The following is a 27,194-nucleotide window of genomic DNA, read 5'->3' on the forward strand; positions in this document are numbered from 1 at the left end:
CCTGTTCAGTGCTGTTATGACTACTAAAGATCCTTAGACCTCTAAGTCTATGGTTCTTTGACCTTTTGTAAACAAAGTTTGTACTGCAACAATACAAAGTAGGCAGGATACAGTTGTGTTTACACTCCACAATTTGTCCCAGGATTTCACTATCAATGGATGTCAATTTGATTCCTTTTTTTTTTTTTTTTTTTTTTTGCTACCTTACTGTAATTATGGCTACTTTATGATATTAAAGAACCTTCCTATCACCGACCTGATTTGTTACATATAACAAGTAGTAGGACCTCTGGATCAAAGGGGATGAACAACTGAGAGATTTTTCTTGGGTAATTCCAAATTGATTTCCCAAATGGTTGGACAATTCACAGCTCTGCCAACATGCCAAAATTGTATTAGTATGCCTCTCCTCCCACAAGTGGAAAGAATTTATTTTAGGGTACAGAGGCCTCTTGGCAAGGATGAAAGACAACAGATGGACAGCCTGGAAGCTATCTTGGTATCACCAAGACATTTAAAAAAGAGAAAGGCAAGCAGAGAATTGGGTAGATTTGAAAAAAAGTATAAGTAAGAACAGCACAGAATGAAAAATTGTGGAAGTGCTTCTATTGATTAAACCATGTATTCCATAAAATATAACTATATAGCCATTGTTCAATTAGCATTTATTCATTCAACAAGCATTTATTAGGCACTTACTATTTTCCAAGGAGGGCAGCTAGGTTGATAGAGCTTTGGACTTGTGATCAGGAAGACTCATCTTCCTAAGTTCATCTGGCTTCAGATATTTATTAGTTGTGTGACACCAAGCAACTCACTTAACTCTGTCTCGGTTTCCTCATCTATAAAATGAGCTGGAAAAGGAAATGACAAACCACTCCAGTATCTCTGTCAAGAAAAGTCCAAATGGGTTTACAAGAGTCAGATACTATTGAAATAACTGAATAACAAGCTCTAGAAACTATTCTATGCAAAGTGAATATAAAGACCAAAAGAAAACTGTCTCTTCCCTGAAGGAGCTTATGTGCTATAGGGGGAAACATGTATGTAGAAAATAATATACAAAATACACATGAAAGAAATTCTAGGAATAGGGAGAAGGGCACTAACAACAGAGGAGACAGAGGAGTGGGAGGTCTTTGAAGTGATTTCTGAAGGGAGCTAGGGATTGTATGAGGTAATGAGAATATATGGGGTATGGCTTGGGTAAAGAAATGGAAAAAGAAGATGGAAGCTAGAATATTGTATATGAGAAACAGCAAATAGACCAACTTGGCTAAAAAGCAATACACAATACACAATAAGCCTGGAAAGGCAAACTGGAACCAAATTATGAAGGACTTTAAATGACAAATGTGACTTTATATTTTTATCCTAGAGGAAAGAAAGAGCCAGTGAAGTTTCTTGAGCAAGTATGTGACACAGTTAGACTCTGCTTTAGGAAAAATCCACACTTGGTAGCTAGACGGATGATGAATTAGAAAGGAGAGAAACTGAATATTGGGAGACCAATTAGAAGATGATTGCCATGGTCCAACTAAAAGGCAATGAAAAACGGTGTTAGGGTGATCTATAAGTAAGTGGATAGAAAGGGCCAAATGTGAGCTATATTGTAGAGATAGAATTGGCAAATCCTGGCAATTTGCTGAATATGAAGGGTGAGAGAGAAGGATGATGATGTTAAGTCATAAAATGTAAAAATGGAAAAATAGTGACATACTCAACAGAAATAGGAAAGAAAATTCACAACATGACTAATAAGAAAAAATGTTTTGCATGATTATACGTGTGTAACCTATATTGAATTGCTTACCATTACAGGGAAAGGAAGGGGAAGAGAGAGAGAGACAGAGAAGTGGGAGGAGGGTCAGAGACAGAGAGAGAAAGACAGAAAAAGAGATAGGTATGCAGAGACAGAAAGAGAGAGAGAGAGAGAGAGAGAGAGAGAGAGAGAGAGAGAGAGAGAGAGAAGAGAAGAGAAGAGAAGAGAAGAGAAGAGAAGAGAAGAGAAGAGAAGAGAAGAGAAGAGAAGAGAAGAGAAGAGAAGAGAAGAGAAGAGAAGAAAGAGAAGAGAAGAGAAGAGAAGAGAAGAGAAGAGAAGAGGAGAGGAGAGGAGAAGAGAGGAGAGGAGAGAAGAGGAGAGGAGAGAGAAAGACAGAAAGGGATAGAAACAGAGAGATACAGAGAGAGAGAAAGAGAGAGAGGGAGGGAGGGAGCGAGGGAAGAAAGAAGAGAAGGAGGAAAAGGAGAATAATTGAAGGGACAAACTCCTGGTAGAGATGGGATTAGGGAGACAATAATAGGAGTTGGTATTTGTAAGACGAGCCACCTCTTCCTCCAAAACAGAACTATCTGCATTTGGAAAATGGTTTACTTGAATAAAAGGTAGGAAACAGTGTTTCAGTCTAGAAGGTAGCTAGAGAATAGATTGTGAATCATCCCTTCACTTGTCAAATTAAAAAAGAAAAATAGGTGAGAATGTCAGTTCACATTGAATTCTGATTCACTGGTATATAGTTGACCTTCAGAATTGAAAAGAAGTCAAAACATCTGGGACTTAATTTTCCTTTCAGCTCCTTTTTAGAATTATTTTTTAACAAGGTTAAAGGACTAAGCAAACTATAAAGTGTCATTCTAGCAATATGACGGATTATATGATTCATTTGTTTGTGATATTCTAAACTGGAGAGGACCATTTTCAGGGTCTTCAGAAAGAGTTTCTTAGGCATTGTTGCTAGAGATTCAACTCCACAACATCATGGTATTGGAAGGGATTTTAGAGGGAGGCCATCCAGACTATATCTGAATGTGAATTCTCTCCTCAAAATAAAATGCCTGACAAGGTGTCATCCAGTTTTTGCTTTCAGGTCTCTTTCTCACTTTTGGATAGATCTAATTATTTGGATAATCTAATAAAACCTTTGGCTTTTCCTGTCATTAAGTTAAAGTTTGCCTTTTTTTTCCCCCAACTCCCATGTATCATTCCAAAGTACAAGCCTTCTTCCTCTTCTATATGACAGCCCTTTGAATATTTGAACACAAGTATCATGCCCTTGCTGAGTCTCCTATGTTTCCAAAATAAACATCCCTAGTTCCTTCAAAATGGTCTCATAAGGCAGGACTTCAAGACCCTTCTTTATCCTGGTCATCCTCTTCTGGGCACTCTCAGGCTTGTCAATGTACTTTCTAAACTGTGGTACTTAGAACTAAACACATCATACTATTGCAAAGTGAAGCAGGAAAATCACCTCTCAGTCCTCAACCATATGTCTCTGTATGCTACCTAAAATGTATTGTTTATTTTTGCACTTAGTTATAGCTGCCAAATTATGCTGTGCATTTATGTTGAGTTTGCGGTCCGCTAAAATCCTCGGATCCTTTTTAGATGAACTGGTATCTTATCAAACCTCTCCCATCTGGTATTTTTGAAAATGACATTTTTGAATCTGTATGGAAGAATTCACATTCACTCTTTAGAATTTCACTACACTAGATTTAGTTCAATGTTATAGCCCATTAAGGTGGTCACTGTTGGCTTTTAAATGTTTTTTCTTTTACTCCTGACTATTATGCAATGAATTCACTCTCCTTTCCAGCTTTGTGCCATCTTTGCCTTTATTCAAGATATTGGCATAAATGTTATATATCACAAGAGCAAGCAGAAATACTTAGGAAGATGTAAACGCCATTTTTGTAATAATACTAAGGCGTTTCAATGTCTAATATGGTAAATATCAATGGCTATAGTCCAAATAAATAAAATTATATTGGGGAATGGTCTTTAATAATTTTAAGAGTGAAAAGGGGTCCAAAAACAAAAAAAAATTGAGAAGTCTTAAGAGTCCCATACTTATATCAGTATTGTTTCTATTCTTACTACCATTGACTTTCATTCAATGTTCTCTTCCCTGCTTTGCCTATCTACTTTTGAATATATGGTGATGTCCTACACATCCTTCCCCTAACCTTTTTATTAATCTGGCTCTTGAAGGTATACCCTTCCAGAATCAAACTCCAGTCATGAGTTTCAAACCACCATCAAATGACCTTTCTAAGATAAAATGTGTCTCCTTGTGTTAAGCTCTGTAGTTCTCCTTGCTTGTCACCTATACTTTGAACATTTACTCATCTGAAATCAGGATTATTGCTCGATGTTTTTTATGTATCTTGTCTTCTGCGAAATTTCTGTGTATTTCTATTATGACTCTCCCTCCTACACTGTAGTTACTGTTATCTAGGCCACTGGATATACATAGACAGTTTTCTCCCTCCCTCTTCCTTTTCATTTTAAAGCCCTCTTGATTAGATTCGAAATACTCCAGGCAAATATAATCTTGCCAGCCTTTTGGTTTTTCTTTTAAGGTAACAACTTGGTTGAAGCACATGTTATTTCTATATTTTAAATTGTGGTTTAGAAAACAGGTCTTTATTCTTGAATTTATTTAAATTTGTTTCAAGGATAATTTATTAAGTCCCTACTTTGTACAAATTCCTCTGTGCAGTGCTGAGGTTACAAAAATCAGGCAGTCAGTCAACTAAGTGCCTACTTATGTATATGCCGGGTACTGTGCTAAGCTTAGGGAAATGCCGTAAAAGGCTCTGCTTTCAGTGACTTTACAATAGAATGGGAAGAAGGAAAACTATGCAGATTTCAGAATTACGTGCATTCTCCCTTTATGGTTCATGTAGGCTTTGCATTTTTAGACAAAGCATTTTTACAGATATCATGTTATTTGATTGTCAGGTAAATAGATAAGGTATGCATTATTTCCCCTCATTTTAAAGATGAAATTACTGAGATCACAAAAAGTCAAGTCATCATCATTCCTTCACACTATAGCTTGAATAGTCTGATGACCAGATAAGCAGTTCTCTAGCATGGTGTGCTGGGCCCTAGTAAATAGCAGAAGTGTACTAACTGCTCAAAGACAAGGAAAATATCACCATTTCCCATTTACTGATCATGAATTCAGTTCTGAGAAATCCAATCTCTGTAGAGGAATATAAGAAAGCTGGCTGAAAAGATAAAAAGCCTTGATTTACTGGAAGGGTGTGCTATCTCTTGTTTCAGAGGGAGCATTTTTCTAAATGTATCTGTTCAGCAAAGTATTCTAGTCTATGCTTGACTGGACAGTTAGATGGTGCAGTGGATAGAGAATCAGGCCTGGAGTTAGGAAAACCTGAGTTCAAATCCAGCCTCTGATACTTACTAGCTCTATGATCTTGAGCAAGTCACTTGACCCTGTACTCATGTTTTGTCTTCTGTAAAATGAGCTGGAGAAGGACATGGCAAATCTCTCCAGTGGTTGTTGCCTTTTGTTCTTGAAGAACCAAAATGATATTACTATGTTAGAGTCAAGTGGTCTGACGGTAGCTGATCAGACTAATATGAGCTCATTCTACCAAGGTTAGGTGTAAGTAGTCCATGTAATTATTTGGATGGATTCTACAAATTTGCCCATTTTGCATTTCTTTTTAGCTACTTCAATTCTGCTTTGCTCCTAGAACACCAGGCCTTCTTTGACAGGGATATACCATGATGAGTGGTCCTTGGGGTGATGAACAGTTGGACATGACTGAAAATAACTGAAAAACAACAGCAGTGGGTGGTTGAGCTAAAAGAGAATTTAGTTGACCCTGTGGATGCTAATATGCCAGGACAGGGAGAGAATGAAAACAACTGTAATTAAAAGGTAGATGGGGAGTAGTTTGAATAATAAAAAATGGTCAATTCCTTGGTATTCCCTGTATCTTGGCCTCCTGATTTTATAATGACACCTACCCCATTCCAGCAATCAGTTTTTCTTTTTTTTTATTTTTAATTTTTTATTATATATATATATTTTTTGCAATCAGTTTTTCTAGAGATCAATAATTATTTTTATCCCTTCAGATGTCAGTGCTTTGCAGTCATCTTACTATCGCTCTGGTCTGGCTTTTTGACTCATACTTGCTTTTCTCCAAATTTGGATCCTATCTGTTGGGCCCCAGGTGGAGATTATTCTTCTCTTGCCTGGAAACCGTCCTCTTATAATTTACACACCATGTCTGTTGCCAAATGACTTGGAGGTATTGGCCCTTTCCCAAACAGGATAGGCCAAAAATAGTATCATTTTAAAAATAAAACATCTGGTCTTTGGGATATAGCTATAGGTCCAGATTGAGTAAATGTGTCATACTTAACCTAAAGTGAATCAGAACATAACCCTCAAAATATTGCAATCACCTTCTATTAGGACATTGTAGACAAAAATCGTCTCCCTTTCTTGTTTGTTCTTTAACAAGAACTAAAAAATTAGATAGGTTTTCCTAGGAATGAGTACAGGACCAACTCTCATTCTTCCTATTCCTTTGGATGAATATCTCCCCCTTTCCTTGATGCTTAGATACTACATCTAATCATCTGGAAAAAGATGATTGTATAAATAACTTCTCTGAAATGATCAGTCACTTGTATGGTTTCCAGTTACACCAAAGACATATTGCTATGGCAATTAATAGATGCTCAGCACCGTGGTAACAGAATTATGAATAATTTGGAGCTTGAAGATATCATCTAATGAATAGACAAATGACCTAATTTTATTGATGGAGAAATTGAAATCTAGAGAGATCTCCAGCTAGTAAGTGGTGAAATTGGGATCTGAACTTAGTCTTTTGATGACAGAATTCTTTTTAGTATATCATACTGTTTCTGGTGGAATGGGAAAGACAATTAGGAGAAACTAAGAGAGAATCACAGAAATTCATTACTGTTCTTGGAGTAATAGACATAGAAAAAGAAATGGCCTTAGAAGTCATCTTATCCAAATCCCTTATTTTTAGGTTGAATCAGGATTAGATTTTATGTGTATGAATATGTGTGTGTGTATATGTAAATAGATACATATTTGACTCTACCTTTGCCCTTAAGTCTGTGATATCACACTGCCCCCCAATTCCACAATTGGCTGAAATGCCCAAGTTTATCAAAGTAAATGGATTCAGTTACTCATAGAACATGTAATTGTGTATGAGACTAAGATAGTTTCTTTCCATTTAAAATGAGTGTATGCTTGCTTTTCCTTATTCACAAGAGGAAGAACACACTAACATGTGATGAAGAGGCTTCACTAGCCAGGTAAAGTGAGGTCACACCTCCCTCAATTAAAGCTAAAATGAAGAAATCTCATTAGCCTACTTACTAGGTAGCCTATATCAGAAAACTCACCCATAGCTTGAGTCTTACATTTCAGAAAAGCTTTAAAAACAAATTGCAAAAGAAATATAAAGATTCAAAAAGATCAAGCCCCTGAAAATTTCAAATATTCTCCACTTTAATATTTCCAATGACCCTCTCCTTGCTTTCAGCCCCAAGATGAACTATCACAATCCTACTGATTTAAAAATTGAAAGGTGATGGATACAGGGAGCAGAATAGACATGGATAATGCCAGAATCTGTTTTTTAAACTATTTTTACAAGGAGTTTCTTTTTCTTTATTTTGTTTTATTGGAAAGAGGATGAGAGTGAAAAATAGAATTTTGTTCATTAAAAAAATAAGAAATTAAAAAGATTTAGTAGAAATCAAAACCCTGAACCTTTCATGGATTTTTCAATTCAGTGTTCCATCCTTAATTCTTACCTATAAAGAGTCAACTATCAAAGATTCACCACCCTCCATGTAAAACCTTTGAAACACTGGTTTCAAACCTTGTTTCCTATGGATTGTAGCTCTCATTTAATATGGATAGAGGTAGATTGTTGTCATTATTCACTTGGGTATGACTTTTTATAACCCCATGGACCATATTATCCATGAAGTTTTCTTGGCAAGGATACTGGAGTAGTTTGTCATTTCCTTCTCTCCAGAACATTTTACAGATGAGAAAACTATTTATAACTTACCTGGGTCAAATAGCTAGTGTCTAAGGCAGGATTTGAACTCAGTTCTTCCCACACTGAGTGTTTGCTTTTCTCAACTACTAAGTATACTTTCAGAAAACAGCATTTCCAATTCATTGTTTGAGGTAGATGGAATTTCAAGTTGATATTTAACTATTTGCCACAGAGACTGATTCCAATCTCCTTACTCTTAGCTCTTCAAAGAAGTAAATGAATATAAATAACAGTTTTAATCTCCTGCTCTATCATCAATGGTTTTTTAGTTCCAAGTTAGTTATTAATGCCACATTACTGACTACTTCTTGTAGGCAACAAATTGAGACACTGAAAACGCCCAATTGCTTCTGTTCCTATTTCTTGTGAACAGGTACCCAGGTAACCATGGCAATGCTGTCCCCAAGCAGGAGAAAGAGAGGAAAGACTTTCATTAATTCCTTGTCAAAGGTTTGAAAAGATGTTTTTCAAGCTGTAAATCAGAAAAAAAAATAGAGAGAGTCTTCACAGTCTCATTATTTCTGCCTTTCTCAAATTAGGAAAGACCTAGAAATCCTCAATTCTTAGAAGACTTTGAAGGTCCTTCATTGAACCAATTATCAGAAACAGTTCCTTTATAACTCATCCTTGTTCATTTCCCTGAACAGATTTTATTAGACTGATTTTTCATTAAGGCTTTATTCAAAAAGGATGTATTTACTGAGAAAGCAGAATTTCATTCCATATGCAATGGAAAATGGGAAATACTCGAGTAAGCAAGAAGCCTACATAAAAAACAGGTAGAGGAGACTGATTTATTTGAAGATTATAACACCTGCAAGACCTGATTTTATCACTGAATTCATTTTCAACCTTTTTTCTTTCCTTCTGCTGACGGATCTTGACTTTTATTATTATTATTATTACTAAAAGGAAAAAAGGAATGATGCTGTTAGGAAAGGGGGAATTTGCAGGGTGTGGAGCATAGGTAATACATTTAGTTGAGGCAGTAGTTTTGCTCTCCCAGAAAGTGCAGCAAATTGGTAATTAGATAGGCTCCAGTTATTGAACCAAATGTCCTCTCGTGCTACCATATGCTTTAACTCTGACAAAAATGTTCTAAGGGCATCTTACATGTTTCAAAAAACCCAATTACCCAGATAGACAACCCAACTTCTAATGTAATGTCTAGGTTTATAGTTGTTCTTTTCAAATTAGGTGAACATACTATACCTCAGTGACCCATACTGAACCTTCCTGACTCTTGATAATTTAACTGAACTAACAAATACTGCCCACCTTCCTACTTTCAGCAGGCTATTTAATCATTTAATTAAAATAGAATAGGAAAAATACTACCTAGGTTCCTTGGATTATTATCCTCCAAAACAGGGAAGCTTTTCTTACAAATTATATTAAAGATCAATTAATCAAAAACCAGGTTCACTTTTCATTTCAAGCACTGACTGGGTAGAACCTCTGACATATAATGCTGAGAAAAGGAGCACAAGTTGAGTTTATAATTATTAACCAAGTGGAATTCAATTTAAAACAAACATTTTATTTTTGCCAAACAGATTTGCATCTTGGAAAACAGCTAATTCCTTAAAATTATACCAGAAATCATGGACTGAGTTTTAATAGCTATTTATTTGAACCTCATCCAAGTGAAGCTTATTTATTGCTGTAGTATTTCCCACTGTAAGGATGGGGAAAGGGGTTTGGGCTAGACAACCAAGATTTTGTAGTTAATGAGATTATTGTTAACTGATTGAGGGTGGAGAGAATATATCCTAAAAGCAGGTGTTTTCAATCTTTTTGTGTCATGTATTCCTCTGGTACTCTGGTGAAGTTTATGGATCCTTTTTTTCAGAAAATTGTTTTAAAATGCATTAAGTAAAATACATAAGATTACAAAGAAAAATAATTTGATTGAAATATTGTTACCAATTTAAAAAAAAGTTCACAGACTACAGTTTAAGAACTCCTATCCTATTCTACAAAAATTTATTTTCCTAAAATTTAAGGACCAGTCCAAAGAGGTAAATCCAATTATATAGCATCCGTTGTATATTATTATATATTGGTTTGGCAGGCAGACAGAACTTTCAGAAGAGAGAATAATCAGGTTATTCCAGGAGGGAGAAGGAGAATTGAAAAAAAAAACAAAACAAGGCGACCTTGTGAACGAAGGACAATCTTTTGCTCCAGCGTTGCTTGTGGTGGGCTCCAGCTGCCACTGGGCCAGTAAAGTACATGTCACTGCTGGTGCTTCAGGCACTCTTATTAATAAGGTACTATTGCAGACAGTTGCTCTAGGGATAGAGGGTGGTTTCCTGACAGTCACAGCTTCTACATGGGCACAAACAGTTCCTGCTGGGTTTTTTTTGGGAGGGTGGGGGGATGCCCAGCATAGTCATGGCCATGAAGGGCAATGAAGGGAAACTCCCAAATGTGTTCTCTATTCAAGATTGTTGAGCTAAACCCCATTCTTTCATATTTAGCCAATCATTTTGGTAGTTTTTCATGTTGGCTTCATGAAATGAATCGCCTAAGAACTCTCTTTATCCTTGTGTTCCAGCCCATGAAATGTAGTCATTTGGAATAGCCTTAAACAAAAAGGCATACGATTAACTATTATCCAATACAGCAGAACTCCCTTGGTGCCTATTTAAGTAAGCAGCTTTCAGGGAACACCAGAAGCAAAGAAAAAATGCCTGTATTTCTTTTTTATTTTTTTTTTTCAAATTCCTGTAAATAATTCTCTGCTTCTAGGAGATTATGTTGTCCATTAGCTGTATCTTTCCTTACCTGTGAAATGAAGCTAGGATTCTCACTTCCTGGTTCTCCTATGGTAGGTAAGGAAGGTCCATTTAAGGATTCTCTCATTGAAAGGCTCATTGTTTCAATGATGCTATTTTAAACTGAGTAGCACTTTTAAAAGTGCCTCAGGTGACAGAGTCTGGATCAGCATAAGGCATTATTATTGCCATAAGTGGGGAATATTTCTATTACCTGAAATCACATGGAAATGTGTTTACCAAGAAGAACTGCCAGGCTTAAAAATTACCATGTGTCACTGAATGGGAATGTGTGAAGAACTGCATGGGAAGGGTGCATAAAACCTTCCTTTCACATTGTATTTGCAATGCAAACTCACAGTGGCTAACCCGAGGTCTGGAGGAAATAACATAAATAAAACATGGCCTTGTTGCTGTAAGCCCACAACTCTTCCAAAAGAATGCAAAAGTCATTGTATAAGGGATTGTTTTCTTTTAGAATAATTTCTAGTTATACTCATCTCTTCTAGAGACTGACATTACAATCCAAATGTTAATGCAGACAAAGAAAAGATAGAATGTCAGACCATCAAGCCTAATATAGCTTAAGAAATGACCAAACTCATCATTTGGGGAATGACTGGAAAGATTATGTTGTATGAATGTAATGCAGTATTATTGTGCTATGAGAAATAATGAACAGGAAGAATTCAAAAAACATTGGAAAACTTACTTACATGAGTTCATGCATCATGAGGAAAATGAAGTTGGGAAAATAATATACACAGTGATTACAATGATATGAAAATTTTTAAAAAAGCTATTAAAACAAATATGAATGACTGATCCTGGAGAAAACATGAGGAAATTCTCTCTTTCCTTTCCCTGGATAAATGAGCATTATGAAAATGGAATACTGTATTTGATGGCAGATACATGGCTTGGATGCTTGGTTTTACTTACCTGTTTTCCTTTGTTATGAGGGAAGGGAAAAGTCACTTGGATAGCAGGTAGAGAGGGAACTAAAGGAGTATGGAAAGACCTGTGTACCAGTCCCTTCTCTGGGGTATATTGGCTTCCACAAACTACTCAACTTTTCAATTCCCTGGGCAACTCACTGATAGTTGCAAAGTAATAATTAATCTGCATTGGGTGAGGGAGTTTCCTCATGAGGAATTCCCTATATCAATGAAACTCAAAGATGGCTTTAGGAAGATATTTCAGTAGAAAAAAAAAGCTAAAATTAAAATCAAGAGAATCTGAGCTAAAATCCCATCTTTTTCACTACTTGATGATTTTGGCCAGTCAGTTAACTTAGACTAAATGACTTTTAAAGTACCTTCAAGATCTGTGATCTATTATACCATATTTGTCCTAAAATGTCAGGCAAATTTGGAACTATGTCCAAAGAGCTATCAAACGGTGTATACCCTTTGATACAGCAGTGTTTCCACTGAGTCTGTATCCCAAAGAGATCCTAAGAAAGGAGAAAGGACCCACATGTGCAAAAATGTTTGTAGCAGCCCTTTGTGTAGTTACAAGGAACTGGAAACTGAGTGGATGTCCATCAATTGGGGAACAGTTGAATAAGTTACGGTATATGAATGTAATGGAATATTATTGTTCTATAAGAAATGATCAGCAAGATGATTTCAGAGTGGTCTGGAGAGATTTACATGAACCGATGCTAAGTGAAGTGAGTAGAACCAAGAGAACATTGTACATAGTAACAAGAAGACTATGTGATGATTAACTGTGATGTACTTGACTTTTCAAAAATGAGGTGATTCAGAGTAATTCCAATAGACTTGTGATGGAGAGAGCCATCTGTACCTAGAGGGTGTGAGGACTAAATGTGGATCACAATATAGTGCTTTCACCTTTTTTGTTGTTTGTTTGCTTTTTTCTTTCTCATTTTTTTCTTTTTGAGCTGACTTTTCTAGTCTAACATAATAATGTGGAAATATTGGAATAATAAATGTGGAAGAATTGAACATGTTTAACCTATTTACTTGCTATCTAGGCAAGGGGATGGGGGGGAAAGGGGAAAGAAAAAAATTTGGAACACAAGGTTTTGTAAGGGTGAATGATGAAAACTATCTATGCATATATTTTGAAAATAAAAGGCTATCATTAAAAACACCAGACAAGAAGAAATCTCAGGAGCCTTCTAGTCCAACTCTTTCATTTTATAAATGAGTAACTATAACTCAGACAGGGCAAATGATTTGCTCAGAGTCACACAAATAATGAATAATAGAGGTAAAGTTTAAACCTCCAAATTGACTCCAAACTCAGCAGGCTCTATTGCATGATACTGCCTCTCAATCAGTTAGAAAGGGAATGTAGATCACTTCAACTAACCCCATCATTTTATAAGTAAGAACGCCAAAGCCCACACAACCTCAAAGACTGGCTCAAAATCACAGAATTAGTTCATGGAAGAGTTAGGACTAGAGATTATGCTCCTGACTCCCAATCACTTAATCTTTGTCTACTGCAGTTGCATTATTTATAAAATAAAGATAATAAAATCCTCCCAGGATTATCAGAAAGTTAAAATGAAGTAATATTTGTAAAGCACTTTACAAACCTTCATGTGCTACATTACGGCTAGTAGAACAAATGCAGCCTTTGACATTCAATCACTCACTTCTTGAGAATCTCTTTTCTCTAGGTTTTAATTATACTATCCAGTTCTTCTTCAGCCTGTCTGACCACTTCTCTCTCCTCCTGTGGTCTTTCATATCATGTCCCATTAGTTATTCCTTGCTGACTGCGGGAGTCTGGCTTCTCCTCCTTTTTTCCGTCCTCTATAATATTTAATCGGTGATTTCATCAGCTGCTATGGCCTCAATTATCATCTCTCTACTGGTGATTCTCACATCTGCTTATCCAGCTCTAAGCTCTCAGCCTCTAGTCTCACATCCTCCAACTACCTTTGGACATCTCAAACCCACAGATATCTTAAACTCATCACTTTAAAATGGAATTCATTATCTTTCCCCCAAACCTTCCCTTCTTCCTAACTTCCCTATTACTGTCAAATGTTCTATCATCTTTTCAATTCCCCAAAGCTTGCTCTCTATGGTGTCTCCCTCAACTGCTCAACCTCTCACTTTCCCCAATATCCAATCAGTCTCAGATATTGTCATTTCTATTTTTGCAGAAATTATGCATCTCTTGTATCCACCTCCTTTGAAGCTGGCACCAGTCTGGTACAGATCCCTCATCACCACATATATGCCCGAACCATTGCATCAGCTTACTGGGTAGTCTCCCTACCTCATACTTCTTCCTGAAAGATAATACTTGTCATATCACCAAACTCCCTACCACCATTCAATAAACTCCAATTAAATTGTTTATTAAATCCATTTTATCACCTTCAAAATCAAACATGAAATCTTCTTTGACTTATAAAGCCCTATATAAGCTAGGTGACACCATAGTGTCAGACTTAAAGTTAGAAAGACTCAACTTCTTTATTTCCCTCAGTTAAAATCTGGTCTCAAACACTTGCTAGTAATGTGACCTTGGGCAAGCCACTTTACCCTGTTTGCCTCAGTTTCCTCATCTGTAAAAGAGATAGAGAAGGAAATGTCAAGCCACTTTAATATTTTGTGAAAAAAACTCCAAATGGGGTCATGAAGAATCAAACATGTCAAACAACTGAACAACAGGAACAATAAACCTTACCATTTCTTACTTATACCGTATTCTTATACATTATTTTTCATTTACTATGTGATCATATGACTCTGGTTTGGTTGCTGTTCCTTGAATAGGAAATTTCATTCTGGATATTTTCATTGTCCCCATCCTAGAATGTTCTCCCTCCTTGTTTCTACCTTCTGGCTTCCTCCAAGTCTCAGCTAAAGTCTTTCTTTTTATAAGAAGCCTTTTCTCATCTTTCTTAATCTCAGTGCCTTCCCTTTGAGACTATCCCAACTTTTCCTGTATATCTTCTGTGTATATACATATATACATGTGTGTAATTAAATGTAAAAAACACACATATATGTGTATGTATGTACTATATATGTAGAGTGGAATAGGCATGTGTACACATATTATACAATATAACATATATGTGTATATGATTATATAATTCCCATTTTACAAATGAGAAAATTGAGTCTAATAGAGGTTATGTCCTGGTCAGGGTGATATAGTAAGTGCCTGAGATAGGCATATAAACACATACTCACATGTGTGTATATATACATATGAGTTGTTAAGAGAAACTAGTCAGCACTAACCTTTCAGAATGATAAGGAAAGTAACCATGGATTTCAATAACATGTTCCTACTGTCAGACATGGACTACTGGGTTTGATAAATACTTTACTGGTCTGATTTCATGTAGTAGTTGATAATTCTAATTTTCCATGCTATTCAGGTGGATGACAAAATGCTATTCAAGAAACACTTGTTAACGACCTACTGTGGGCAAGGAAAGAGATAGAGAGGATGGAAAACTGGCTATGGAATCATGAAAAGTATTACAAATGGCAAACTGGTCATTGTGTCAATGAATAGAGTTTCCATAAGAGGAATTGTAAATACAAATGAAATTATAGCTCAATACTGTCTAAGAGATATCTGTGATGAGTAAGGTTAAAAAAAAGACGAATTAGTTATAAGGCAAATTATAATATGATAAATACATTAATAAGATTTTCTTTGTACCAAATATTGTCAGAGATTTGAGGTAAGATGTATTATTTCATGAAAAGATATCACTTGAGTTGGGCCTTAAAGGGTGGCTAGGACTTCAAATGTAACAGAGAAATTAAAGGGAAAAATAGGAGACGTAGAAAAAGCGTGGGACCTGAAAATGGTCATAAATGGTTTCAGGACATAAAATATGGGAATAGAAGTGATGTACATAAGATTGGAAAGGAAGACTGGAGCAAGTCTATGGAAGGCTAGATTATTAGAAGTAAATTAAGGACCCTGGATTTTATTTATGAGGCAATAGAAAGTCGCATAATATTTGGGACTAGATGCTCCTAAACATTCATTAGAAAGATGTTCCTAAGTATAACCTATATCAGATTGCTTGCCATCTTAGGGAGGAAGAAAGAGAGAGGAGAAGGGAGGGAGAAAAGTCTAAAAATCAAACTCATAAAAATGAATGTTTAAAGCTATCTTTACATGTAATTGGAAAAGCTAAAATACTATTTACCAAAAAAAAGAAAAGAAAAAAAAGATGCTCCTACATTAGACAGAAAGAACAAAATATAGACTTTATCTTTCTGGTCTTCTTTGAAATTATATCAGATAATGATAAAATGTGTATATAAATTAAAATCTTCATACTCCCTCTTTCCCTTTCCTCCAAAGTTATCCAGTCTCTCTTCTTTGGAACTACAAACTGAGTTCATGGCAATGGATTATAATACACAGATGAAAAGAAAGGCGGAGGTGGGACAGTGGGCAGGAGAGAGAAGGAAAGAACCCAACTATCCAGGTCAAGCTTCAATGGGAGGTGGAATGTGTGTGGGAGCATTGTACTATTGAGACTAGAAAGACCAGAGCTAAATAAACACACATTCAGCTGATAATGCATGCAGTACACACACCTCTCTATTCTTAGTGTGGAAAAATTCAGCTGGTCAAAGCAGCCACAAAGATTCTAGGAAAATCTGTGACTGAGGCTGAGGGATGAAACACACAGTGCTCCAAGTAATATTTCAGATCACAAGCCACACGGTGCCACAAACCAAACCAGCCAGATGACTGCTCTCGAGTCACGCTAGGAAAAAAATAATAATAAAAACAATGCTGAGCTATATACTGGAAAATTTATTATCAAATGCCATGTACTTGCTTTTGAATAAAACTGCTGATTGTGAATAAACCTGCCATATGGCTTCCATAAAGCTGATAAAGCATTTACACCCTCAATATAGCAAGACTTATCCATGGCAAGCTGCTTGCTTCATAACCTAAATTAGGAAATCATTTGAGGGGCAATGCCCCACATAATTTGAAGGAGAGTTATCAGAGGCAGGGGTACAATTTGGGGAGCCTGGGGTACAATTGCAAGCCTTGGTCTCAAGCTGGCAGCCTGGCTGAGGGATCTATCTCACTTTGCTATTGTGAAGTTAGGAGACGGGCTCCACAGGGGTTAGATGCGGTGTGAGAAAAACAGATTCAAAAGGGGCTTACATTGCTTATGGGATGGTTATTCAAACAAGAAGTTGAGGGCATACTGCAAAATGGGAATGAAAGATAGTACATCCCCATTGAACATTTCAGGCTAAGATACAGTAATCAAACAATAAGCATTTATTAAATGTTTATACTGCATTCCAGGCACTGTGTTAGAAAATTAGACATTGAAGTTAAAAGCAAAAAATAAATTAGCACTTGACCTCAGGGAGCTTACAATCTGTCAAGAGAGACAACATGTGTAAATATAAGTATATTGTAAAATCTACAAAATAAAAATTAGGTAATTCCTAGGAGAAAAACATTAGCAAGTGGAGGTTAGGGGAGTCAGAAAAATTCATGTGGCAAGTAGAAGCTTGGGTTGAATTTTCAAGGAAACCATGGATTCTGCGAGGCACAGGTGAGAAGAAAGTGCTTTCCAGATAAAGAGGATAGCCAATACAAAGATCAGAGATGGAAATGGTTGATGAGAAGAAGAGTTAGAGGGCTGATTTAGATGATTTAGATTGGGCATGAAGGAGAGTGACATATGATAAGGCAAGAAAAAGGAAGCTGGAGCTAGGTGAACATTAGATGCAAAAAGTGATGTGTGAGCACGTGTGTACACATACTGGATATTCCAAAAGTTTTAGCTTAACAGCTTGATAGTTTAAAATTGGACTAAAGCCTTGGGGACAACTTCTATATGTATGTATGTGTGTGTATATACACACACAAAAATATGTGAACGTCTAGAGGAATATAAAATTGAGGAATAGAAAGCAGATTTATCTAGTTAAATGTTAAAAACCAGAAAAGAGATAATACTAGGATGTTCTAGAATAATATTACAAGGGTTCTTGTAGACTGACAGAATATGAGAATTTTTTTATTCAGAGAATTGTAAAATTGTAAAGGTAGTTGAGAAATAAAAACAAGGAGACTTCAGAGATGATCTGCACCAAACCTTGACAGATAACGAAACTGCGGTTAAATAGCTTGCCCAAAGTTACATAGATAGAAGTAGTTGAAGTTAAATCCCAGGGACTATTAGGTGAGCAGTGGATAGAGCACTAAGTGCAAATACAACCTCAGACACTTGACACTAATTAGCTGTGTGACTCTGGACAAGTCACTTAACCCTAATTGCCTCACAGACACACATAAGTTATATCCTTCAGAAGGCCCAGTGCAATGTCAACTTGGTCCATCTTCATTTTATAGATTAACTAGTGACATTCAGAAAAGCAAAGTGACTTCCTGAGAACATGTAAATATTTGATATTCATAATAGTCAAAATAACCTTTACATAGCTTATAAACTATATAAACTTTACAAAGACCACTTTGTAAACATGATCTCATTTGATCCTCATATAATCCTACATGGCAGATAATGAAGGAATTCTTTTCTTACTTTTGGTTTTTAGTCATACCTGATTCTTCGTGACTTATTTGGGAATTTTTTGGCAAAGATACTGGAGTGGTTTGCCATTTCCTTCTCCAGTTCATTTGACAGATGAGGAAGCTGAGGTAAACAGGGTTAAGTGACTTGCCTAGGGTAACACAACTAGTAAGTGTCAGATGCTGGATTTGAACTCAGGTCTTCCAGATTCCAGGCTTTGCATTCTATCTATTGCATCACCTAATGGCTCTCCATTTTGCTTTTACAGATGTCAAATATAAGGCATCAAGAAATTTGATCATTTAAGATCATATAATCATAGGTTTAAAGCTGGAGAGGGCATTGTAAATTACCTAGTCTACCCTCCTCATTTAATAGATATGGAAATCAAGACTCAGAAGGGGGAACCTGAAGTCATACAGGGAGTAACAAATACAGGATTTAAACTCAGGTCTTTAGACTCCAAAGCCAGGGGACTTTATTATACTAAATCAACTAATGTAATGCTCTAACAAGAAAGATCAAGAGGAGTCAGAATATCTAATTTGAGGCATGAGCAGTATTAGGTTTAAATCTTTGGAGAGAGAAGTGATAGTTCAAGGGAAAAAAAAACTTTAATTTTCTTCTAAATAAATTGGTAGGTATCCTGAGGTAAAGTCAACAATATGAAAAATGGAAAAGCTTCTGGAAAATGGTAAAATGTTTTACAAGGTTGTACTTGCAAAAATGTTTCTAAGTGTTAGAAAAACCATTCTTTCTCTCTCTCTCTCTCTCTCTCTTCTCTTCTCTCTCTCTCTCTCTCTCTTCTCTCTCTGTCTCTCTCTCTCTCTCTCTCTGTGTCTCTCTCTTTGTCTCTGTCTCTCTGTCTCTCTCTGTCTCTCTCTCTCTCTCTCTCTCTTCTCTCTCTCTGTCTCTCTCTGTCTCTGTCTCTCTCTCTCTCTCTCTCTCTCTCTCTCTCTCTCTCTTCTCTCTCTGTCTCTCTCTCTGTCTCTCTCTGTGTCTCTCTCTTTGTCTCTGTCTCTCTGTCTCTGTCTCTCTCTGTCTCTCTCTCTCTCTCTCTCTCTCCTCTCTCTGTCTCTCTCTCTGTCTCTCTCTGTGTCTCTCTCTTTGTCTCTGTCTCTCTGTCTCTCTCTCTCTCTCTCTCTCTCTTTCTCTTCTCTCTCTGTCTCTCTTTCTCTGTCTCTGTCTCTCTCTCTCTCTCTCTCTCTCTCTCTCTCTCTCTCTCTCTCTCTCTGTCTCTCTCTCTCTCTCTCTCTCTCTCTGTCTCTCTCTCTCTCTCTTTGTCTCTGTCTCTGTCTCTCTCTTTCATACACACACAGAGAAATTAAATGTAAAATTCCTGCACAACTATCTATGCTTCTAGCTTGTCTGTTTTAGAAGACTGTCAGCCTCAGTTTGGTTGGATAGTCTGAATAGTACAAACACTATTGACTTTGTAGTCTCAGTATTTAACATTGTGTCTGGCACATAGCAAGTGCTTAATAAATGCTTGTTGACTGAATGACTGATTGCTGAATGGGTGGCTCCAACAGGCTACTGAGGAACTGAGTTCTATTGTTTTCCTGAAAGGCTCTGGAGACATTCAGTTCATCCTTTCATATACTGCAGCTTACCCATTTGGTGACCCAATTCATCCAACATTTGTAGCAAATTCTTATGAAGACAATCCCTAATCAGTCAGCTGAGTGAACTTCCAGTGGAAAGCCCTGGTCAATTAAGCAGGATTTGGAAGGTTGGGTGCTTGGGCAGGAAATGCCTGAGTAGAATTCTCCATTAGCCAAATTGAATATTGGAAAGTTACAAATAGCGCACAATAAAATGTATGTGACAAATGTTGACCCAGTTAATTTTCTAACACTATGTATAGGTACTTTGGTTCTGCATCACACTCTGGGGCCTATTAGTCTTATTCCTGGAACTACCCAAGTATAATTTTATGGTACTTGTTAAGATGACAGAATCACAGAATTTTAGAGTAGGAAGGGACTTTAGTGTCCATCTAGTCCAATTCAAATCTAAGGCTAAATTATATTCAAGTCCATAATTCTATGCTATGTTGGTTTCCCATCTTCACCTAAATTTTAATTTTCTTAAATGTATTCTTTTGTATTTCCAACACTTAACTAGTAGTTTTGGTTGAACAAGGTGAATACTTGTTGATTGAATAAATTCATTCTTGAAAGTAGTTCTTCAACTTCTTAAATAATACAGAGTGAGGAAGATCAGAGCAAAAAGAATTTGTAATAGCTTGGCTCACTTCTTCATAGTAAATCCTAGAAATTCTGCCAATGTATCTGGCTACCTCCCCTCCCCTGCCCCTAGGCCATTTCTGTTGACAATATGCAGCAGGTTCCTTGGAGAGACATGCTACAGAGTTCTCATTTCTAATTTTCCAGAACACAGTACCAACATAGAATCAGGGAAGATAATATCTGCCCCTCGATGACTTTTTATTTTTATTGATTTTGGCTAAGTAGTTCACCTAACACCAGAAAACCAATGTTATGCCTCCTTCAAAATCTTATCAGTTACTATAAGCAACATTCATAGAAAAATATCTGAATTCTTTATTCAGTCAAGCACCCTCCTTTTCTTATCTTACATTTAACTATATTCATTTGTTATCATGGAAGAAGAATTGCCTTCTGTCCCCAAAAGGCTGTTTTAAGATTTTTATCACCAAAGACCAACTCAATTATCCAACTCTCCCACCTGAGTCTAGGGCACCTAACCTTCTCTTCTAATTAATCAAAATATATGATAATCTTCATCATCACCATGCTTTCCCACTCCATCCCCCATCAGGTCACAGAAATAACATACCTGTTTTCAGAGATGGAGAGGAGTGAATATACTCCAGGAGTTCCATCACACTCATGAATAAAGGAAAACCAAGTTATCCTTGCTCCCCTTGGCTGGTTTGTCTAAGTTCTAATTTAGGGACCACACAGAGCTCTAACATGAATTTTAGCCAGGGCTCTCAGCCAGATGGACACACACACACACACACACACACACACACACACACACACACACACACACACACACACACACACACACACTATCCATCAGCTGAGGTCAATTAAGTTTCCTCAGGGTATTGATGGGTGGAGGAAAAGAGTGTGTGTGGGGGAGGAGGTGTGGGGTGGAGGGAAGTGGTAAGAAAGGTGTTGCCTGGTCACCAGTTGGCAGACTTCACAGAACCACTCAGGCATCTGTACCCAGAGAAACTCATTGGCAGGAGTCAAGCCATTTTGTCTCTAGTTCACTGTTGATTTGGCAAACATACCAATTAGGGGAAAAAAAATTAACATTGTGGAACTGAGAACTAGAGTTCAGGACAGGAAAGTCGGAGACCAAGCTCCTTCTTACACTTTAACTAAAGGTAGACTGATGGACTAAATACCTCAACTTTTCAGTGTCTAGAACCTGAATGCTCAGCACTCGAAGTATTCTTAGGAATTGGGTTTCCTCAATTCCTCTAAACTTAGGAATTTAATTTCTAGATGGAAACTGAGAAGAGAAATAAGCCTAGAAGATCAAGTAGAGATTCTATTAGCAAATTTTTTCTTTATATTATCAACAACAAGGACAAATGGTTCAGCTATGTAAAACAAAAATAGGATTGGAAATATAATTTTTAAAAAGCTTATTTTATAGCAAAATGAAGTTAAAACCAGGTCTTAATGCGGATTCAGGCCCTTGTTTCTTTATAGATAAGAACAGAGAAGTGGTGGTTGGTATATCAGATATCTCTCATCCTCCAAAAGCCAGAAAAATGGAAGATGTTCAAAAGACCTTAGAGAGGAAAGGTGAATCCTCCCCAGATGACTACCAAGAAGCAATTGAGAACCTAAAATAAGAACAAAATTTAGGCAAAGCCATTGAGCAATGTCATCTTATTAAGAAGATTCAATTTGTTGTCCTTGGGATTTTCCCTAAAAATTGTCTGGTATTAATCTGTCTCCCTCCCTCCCCTGAGCTCTGCCCCCTTGGCTTCCTTCAAGTCTCAGCCAAATCCCAGACTTCTTCAAGAATTCTTTTACAATCCTCCATAATGATAGTGTCTGCCCTCTAAGATTTATTAAATGCAAATACAAAACACTGTTTACAGACATGATGATAGACCTAAATAACTAGAGAATTATCAAGTACTTATTAGTACTTGATTAGGCCAGGCCCATATAATAAAAATTACATTCCTACTTAAATTAAATTACTTATTTGGAATCATACCAAACAACAAGAGAATTGCTTTATAGAACTAGAAAAAATAATGAAATTCATATGGAGGCACAAAAGGTCAAAATAGGGAGGGGGGATGTGAGAATGAACAAAGGGAGTTTAGTTATACCAGATCAGAACAATTTAATAATGGTTAAAAAAAAATAGAGAGATCCATCAGTGGAACAGATGAGACATACAATCTATGGAAGAAAAAAAAATCTGGCAGCCTGATGTTCAATAAACACAAAGATTCTAGCTATCGAGGTGAGGGCTTATAATTTGACCCAAAAAATGGGAAAACTAGATGAAAGGGAAGAAAATGAATGAAATTAGTTTTAGACCTCACACTTTACACCAAGATAAGATCCAAAATAATATATTAGTCACTTATAAAAGATCACATAATTAATAAATGAGAGAAATAAGGAAGAAATTATCAATCAGATATGTAGATAAGAGAATAGTTCATCACTAAAAATATAATAGAAAGGATCACAGAAGATAAAATGGAAAATTTTGTTTATGTAAAATTAAAACTTTTTATTCAAACAAAATTTAATATAATTAAAATTAGAAGGGAAATTTATAAGTGGGAAATAATCTTTGAAGCACATTTCTTTAACAAAGGTCTCATTTCCAAGATGTATAAGGAACTGATTTAAATTTATAAGAATAAGGGCCATTTCCTGATTGATAAACGGTCTAGGATATGAATAGACAGTTCTCAAGGGGAAAATCCCAGGAACTATAGTCATATAAAAAGCTTCAAATTGCTAATGATCAGAGAAATGCAAATTAAAGTCATTCTTATGTTCTACTTCACACCCATCAGGTTGGCAAAGATGACAAAAAAAAGAAAATGACAAATGTTGGAAGGGTACATTGATGCACAGTTGGTGGAACTGTGAATGAGTCCAACCATTTTGGAAAGTAATTTGGAATTATGCCCCCAAAGTTAATAAACAGCACATGCTTTTTGACCTAGGTATACCATTTCTAGGCATGTACCTTAAAGAGATAAAAGAAAGAGGAAAAATATTTATACCAGTTCTTTATTTGGTGGCAGAAATCCTGGAAAATATGGGAATGCCCATCTACTGGGAAAGAAATTATGGTATATGAATATAACAGAATATAAAAGTGCTGTAAAAAATGACATGAAAGATAGCTTCAAAAAAACATGGACAAATGTATTCTCTCCTCCCTCCCTTCTTTTTGGTAGAGAGAGGAAGAGGTAGGAAGGAGAAAAGATATGAATGTTCGGTCATTGTAAAAAAAGAAAATAATTTTAAAATTTTTAAATAAGATTATTTCCAATTTAAAAAAATATATATATATCTCGTTTGCACATAGTTGTTTTCACATTGTCTTCCCCCTTGGACTGTGAGCTCCTGAAGTCAAGGATTGTCTCTTTTTTTCTAGTATTTCCAGTGCTAAACACAGTAACTGGTATTTAAGAGAGGTTTAATAAATATTAATTAATTTCACCCGACTTTCAGTTTAAATTTATATGATCCAGAAATTCTTGGGATTTTTATTAATGATGTTTAGATATTATGTTCTTAATTGGTATTAAAGATATTTGTTTGGTAATTCCTTAAGTCTTAGAATTACATTTCCCCCTATAATTTCCCTCTCTTCTTTTTAAATGTACCCTTACCCCTTCTCCTTTTTTTGGTGAGGACTCCACTTTTCATCTTGTTATCCAGATGGATATCCCCAGTTATCCAGGCATCCCAAAAGCTTATTTACTGATCCTGGACATTTTCCTCTTCCTCTTTTACATCCAATCACTTGACAAGTGCTGATGGTCATTTTACTCAATAGAAAGATTTCAAGCTTTCACAAGGATGAGAACAGAATTAAACCAAAAATTTAGTTTTTAATACCAAGACCCAAGAGAAGCATAAACAAGTAAAAAGGGGAAAGAAAACATAAGGGATTCAATAGAGCTAATCTGCTTATATCCCTACATGGGATGAGGTTACTTAATTCTTGAAATTTTTAAAAAATGTGTATAGGCAAATGGTACAGGGATAAGGTGAATTTGAGGGAATGTCAAAAAAAAAAATAAGGGATGACAAAGAGAAGTACACTGGAAGCAGAAAGAAGGGAGAGGTAGAATAGGATAAATTATTTCACATGAAGAGGTACAAAAGATCTATTACATTGGAGGAAAAGGTAAGAGGATGAGCCAGGAGCATGGAGTGAACTTGACTTTCATCAGTATTGGCTCAAAGGTAGAATAAGATGCATTATCGGTTGAATATAGAAATCCATCTTATCAGACAGAGGAAGAGATTAAGTAAAGGATGGGTGGGAGACTGACAGAAGGGCAAGCTGGTGGAAGGAAACAATGTCAGATTGCAGAGAGGTCTAGAAGGATGAGGATTGAGAAAATGCTCCCATGTTCATTTTGCATTTAATTTTCTATGTGCATAGTATGTAAGCTCCTTGAGGGGAGATATTATTTTATGTGTTTTTCTTTGGGTCCTCAGCACTTAAAACAGCACTTAGCATTTGTTGTTGTCCAGTGATTTTCAATCATGTCAGTTTCTTTGTAACCCTATTTGGGATTTTTTTTTTGCAAAGATACTAGAGTAGTTTGGCATTTCCTTCTTGACAAATGGGGAAACTGAGGCAAATAGGGTTAAGTGATTTGTTCAGGGTCATAAAGCTAGAGGGTGTTTGAGATTTGAACTCAGGAAGATGACTCTTTTTGAGTTCAGACCAAGTATTCTATCCAATTAACAGTTCCTCTGGCTTTTAATAAGTACTTAATAAATGCTTATTGAATTGAATCAAGTTGAATTGCATTGCACTGAATTGAATTTTCCCCCAGTCCCTAATATTCTATATTTTGCTTTGTAGTAGCTATTCTGAAGTCATGGTTAGGATACTGATAGGTTTTGACTAGGAGGTGGTATCTGTAAAAGTACAGAATCCCATGACCGTAGCAGCTTAGCCCTTTGCTATGGGAACAAAGTTTTCTCTTCTCTTGCTCTCCTTCCTGAGTATTAATTCATGAAAGGTGCTGAACCATTTTTTCTATCTGTTCTTGGGCTTCCATTCCCATCCCCTTCACCACACTACCCCCCCATCCAAAAATAGGACTAAAAAAACACACATTGAGCTCTCAGCTGACATCAACTATTCCTCTGATCCCCGGAGGACACACCATTCTTTCAAGCCATAGATACCATCTCAAAGTTCCATCCCCTTTCATTTCACATCAAGGTCTCTGAATGTCTGTTCTCTCTCCTCTTGTCTATCACTTATTCCTATCTGTACCTCCATCAGTCTATCCCTCAGCAAAATTTGTCAGCCCTCTTATTAATCCTCATTGACTTTAGGCTTCAGGGAACTGCTTTCATCCCCCTTTGACAGAAGCCTTCATCCACCTAGGCCACAAATGAAATGCTTTCAATACATCTCTGTTCCTTCGTTGCTCCATATTTTTCTCTTCCTGTCTCTGAGGATAGGTGTGCATACCAAGGCAGGTCTCATCACTCCTATTCTGTATTTTTTCTATTTGAAACCACAAATCAAGGCATCCTAATTCTCCCCCACCCTCTAAATATTGGACATGCTCCAAGGAAGCCAATGAGATATTTGTTTAAATAATCAAACAATGACAGTTTGTCATTTTGGATTTGGGACAGTTTGGATTTTAAATCTAAGATTCTCACATAAATAAATCCAAATATTTTCTTCTAAAGGTAAAAGTAGCAACTTGTTCAGGTCCAGCTGGATGATTAAACTGATATTCTAGGAATCTTAATTCAATGTAATTTTTAGAAGGAGAATTTAATAGAATCATAATATTAGAGGAAAAATGGATCTTAGGAATCATCTATCTCATCCCCTTCATTTTAAAGATTTTGTGCTACTACTAAGCTAATTCTTTTTGAAGCTTCAGGACATATTTCAAAGAACCATAGGATCATAATCCCATGCTAGAAGGAACTTCAGTTGAACTTAATCATTTCATAGATGAAAAAGTAATGACCTAGAGAAATTGTGTCCAAAGTCACACAAATAGTAAATGTTTTCTGATGCTAAGGGTTGCTAGAATGTTGGGCCTAGAGTCAGGAAAATATGAATTCAAATCTAGCCCTACACACTTACTAACTGTGGGACCCTAGGCAAGTCACTTAACTCTGATTGTCTCAGTTTTCTCATCTGGAATGAGCTGGAAAAGGAAATAGCAATCCTCCAGTATTTTTGTCAGGTATCAGGGAGAGTGATAAATTGAACAACAATTTCTTGTAATATTGTTTTCAATGTGCCATGCTGCTTTCTGGACTTCTTATATTAAGGGTGGAGGAAAAACAACCCTGATCCGAAGGTCAGAAAAACAAGTTCTAGTATTAGGTCTCCCAGTAATCATCTATGCAATTTAGGCAAATCACTTCCCATCTCTGGGTCTCAGGTTTTTCCTTTGTTGAACAGTGTGGGGGTGAGGGGAGGGGAGGGGGTTGAAGTGTTGGAGTTTACATCATCTTCCAGTTTTCAAATTCTGTGTTTCTACTACTCTGAGAGATTACCTAATCATTCAGGAAGAGTACCAACATATTTAATCCATTCCAATTCAGCAGGCTTTAAATCTTTGCAATGATTTTTTTTTAAAAGTTTCATTGATATCATATATCTTTCACAATATTTCTTTTTTGTATCCTCCCCCCGCTATCTTTTGTAATAAATAATTTTTAATAGGGAAATGTAAAGTAAACAATACATTAATCAAGTACAAAACTATTGTCATT

The 27,194-nt window shown here is 36.3% G+C and overlaps 1 protein-coding gene across 2 annotated transcripts in view; it reads right to left on the reverse strand.

Moving 5' to 3' along the window:
- PPP2R2B (protein phosphatase 2 regulatory subunit Bbeta) overlaps nt 1–27,194 on the reverse strand; it is a 457,959-nt gene that overhangs the window by 360,500 nt on the left and 70,265 nt on the right. The window contains exon 1 of one of the 2 annotated variants that reach the window (XM_074291742.1): nt 21,025–21,168. The exons of the other annotated variant lie outside the window; for it this stretch is intronic. Within the exon in view, the coding sequence (XP_074147843.1) occupies nt 21,025–21,079 (55 nt within the window). The 5' untranslated portion in view covers nt 21,080–21,168. Of the gene's footprint in view, nt 1–21,024; nt 21,169–27,194 lie in introns of those variants that run through there. 2 annotated transcript variants of the gene reach the window in all.

This window comes from Sminthopsis crassicaudata, chromosome 2 (assembly GCF_048593235.1).
Source record: "Sminthopsis crassicaudata isolate SCR6 chromosome 2, ASM4859323v1, whole genome shotgun sequence".
NCBI classification, from domain to species: domain Eukaryota; kingdom Metazoa; phylum Chordata; class Mammalia; order Dasyuromorphia; family Dasyuridae; genus Sminthopsis; species Sminthopsis crassicaudata.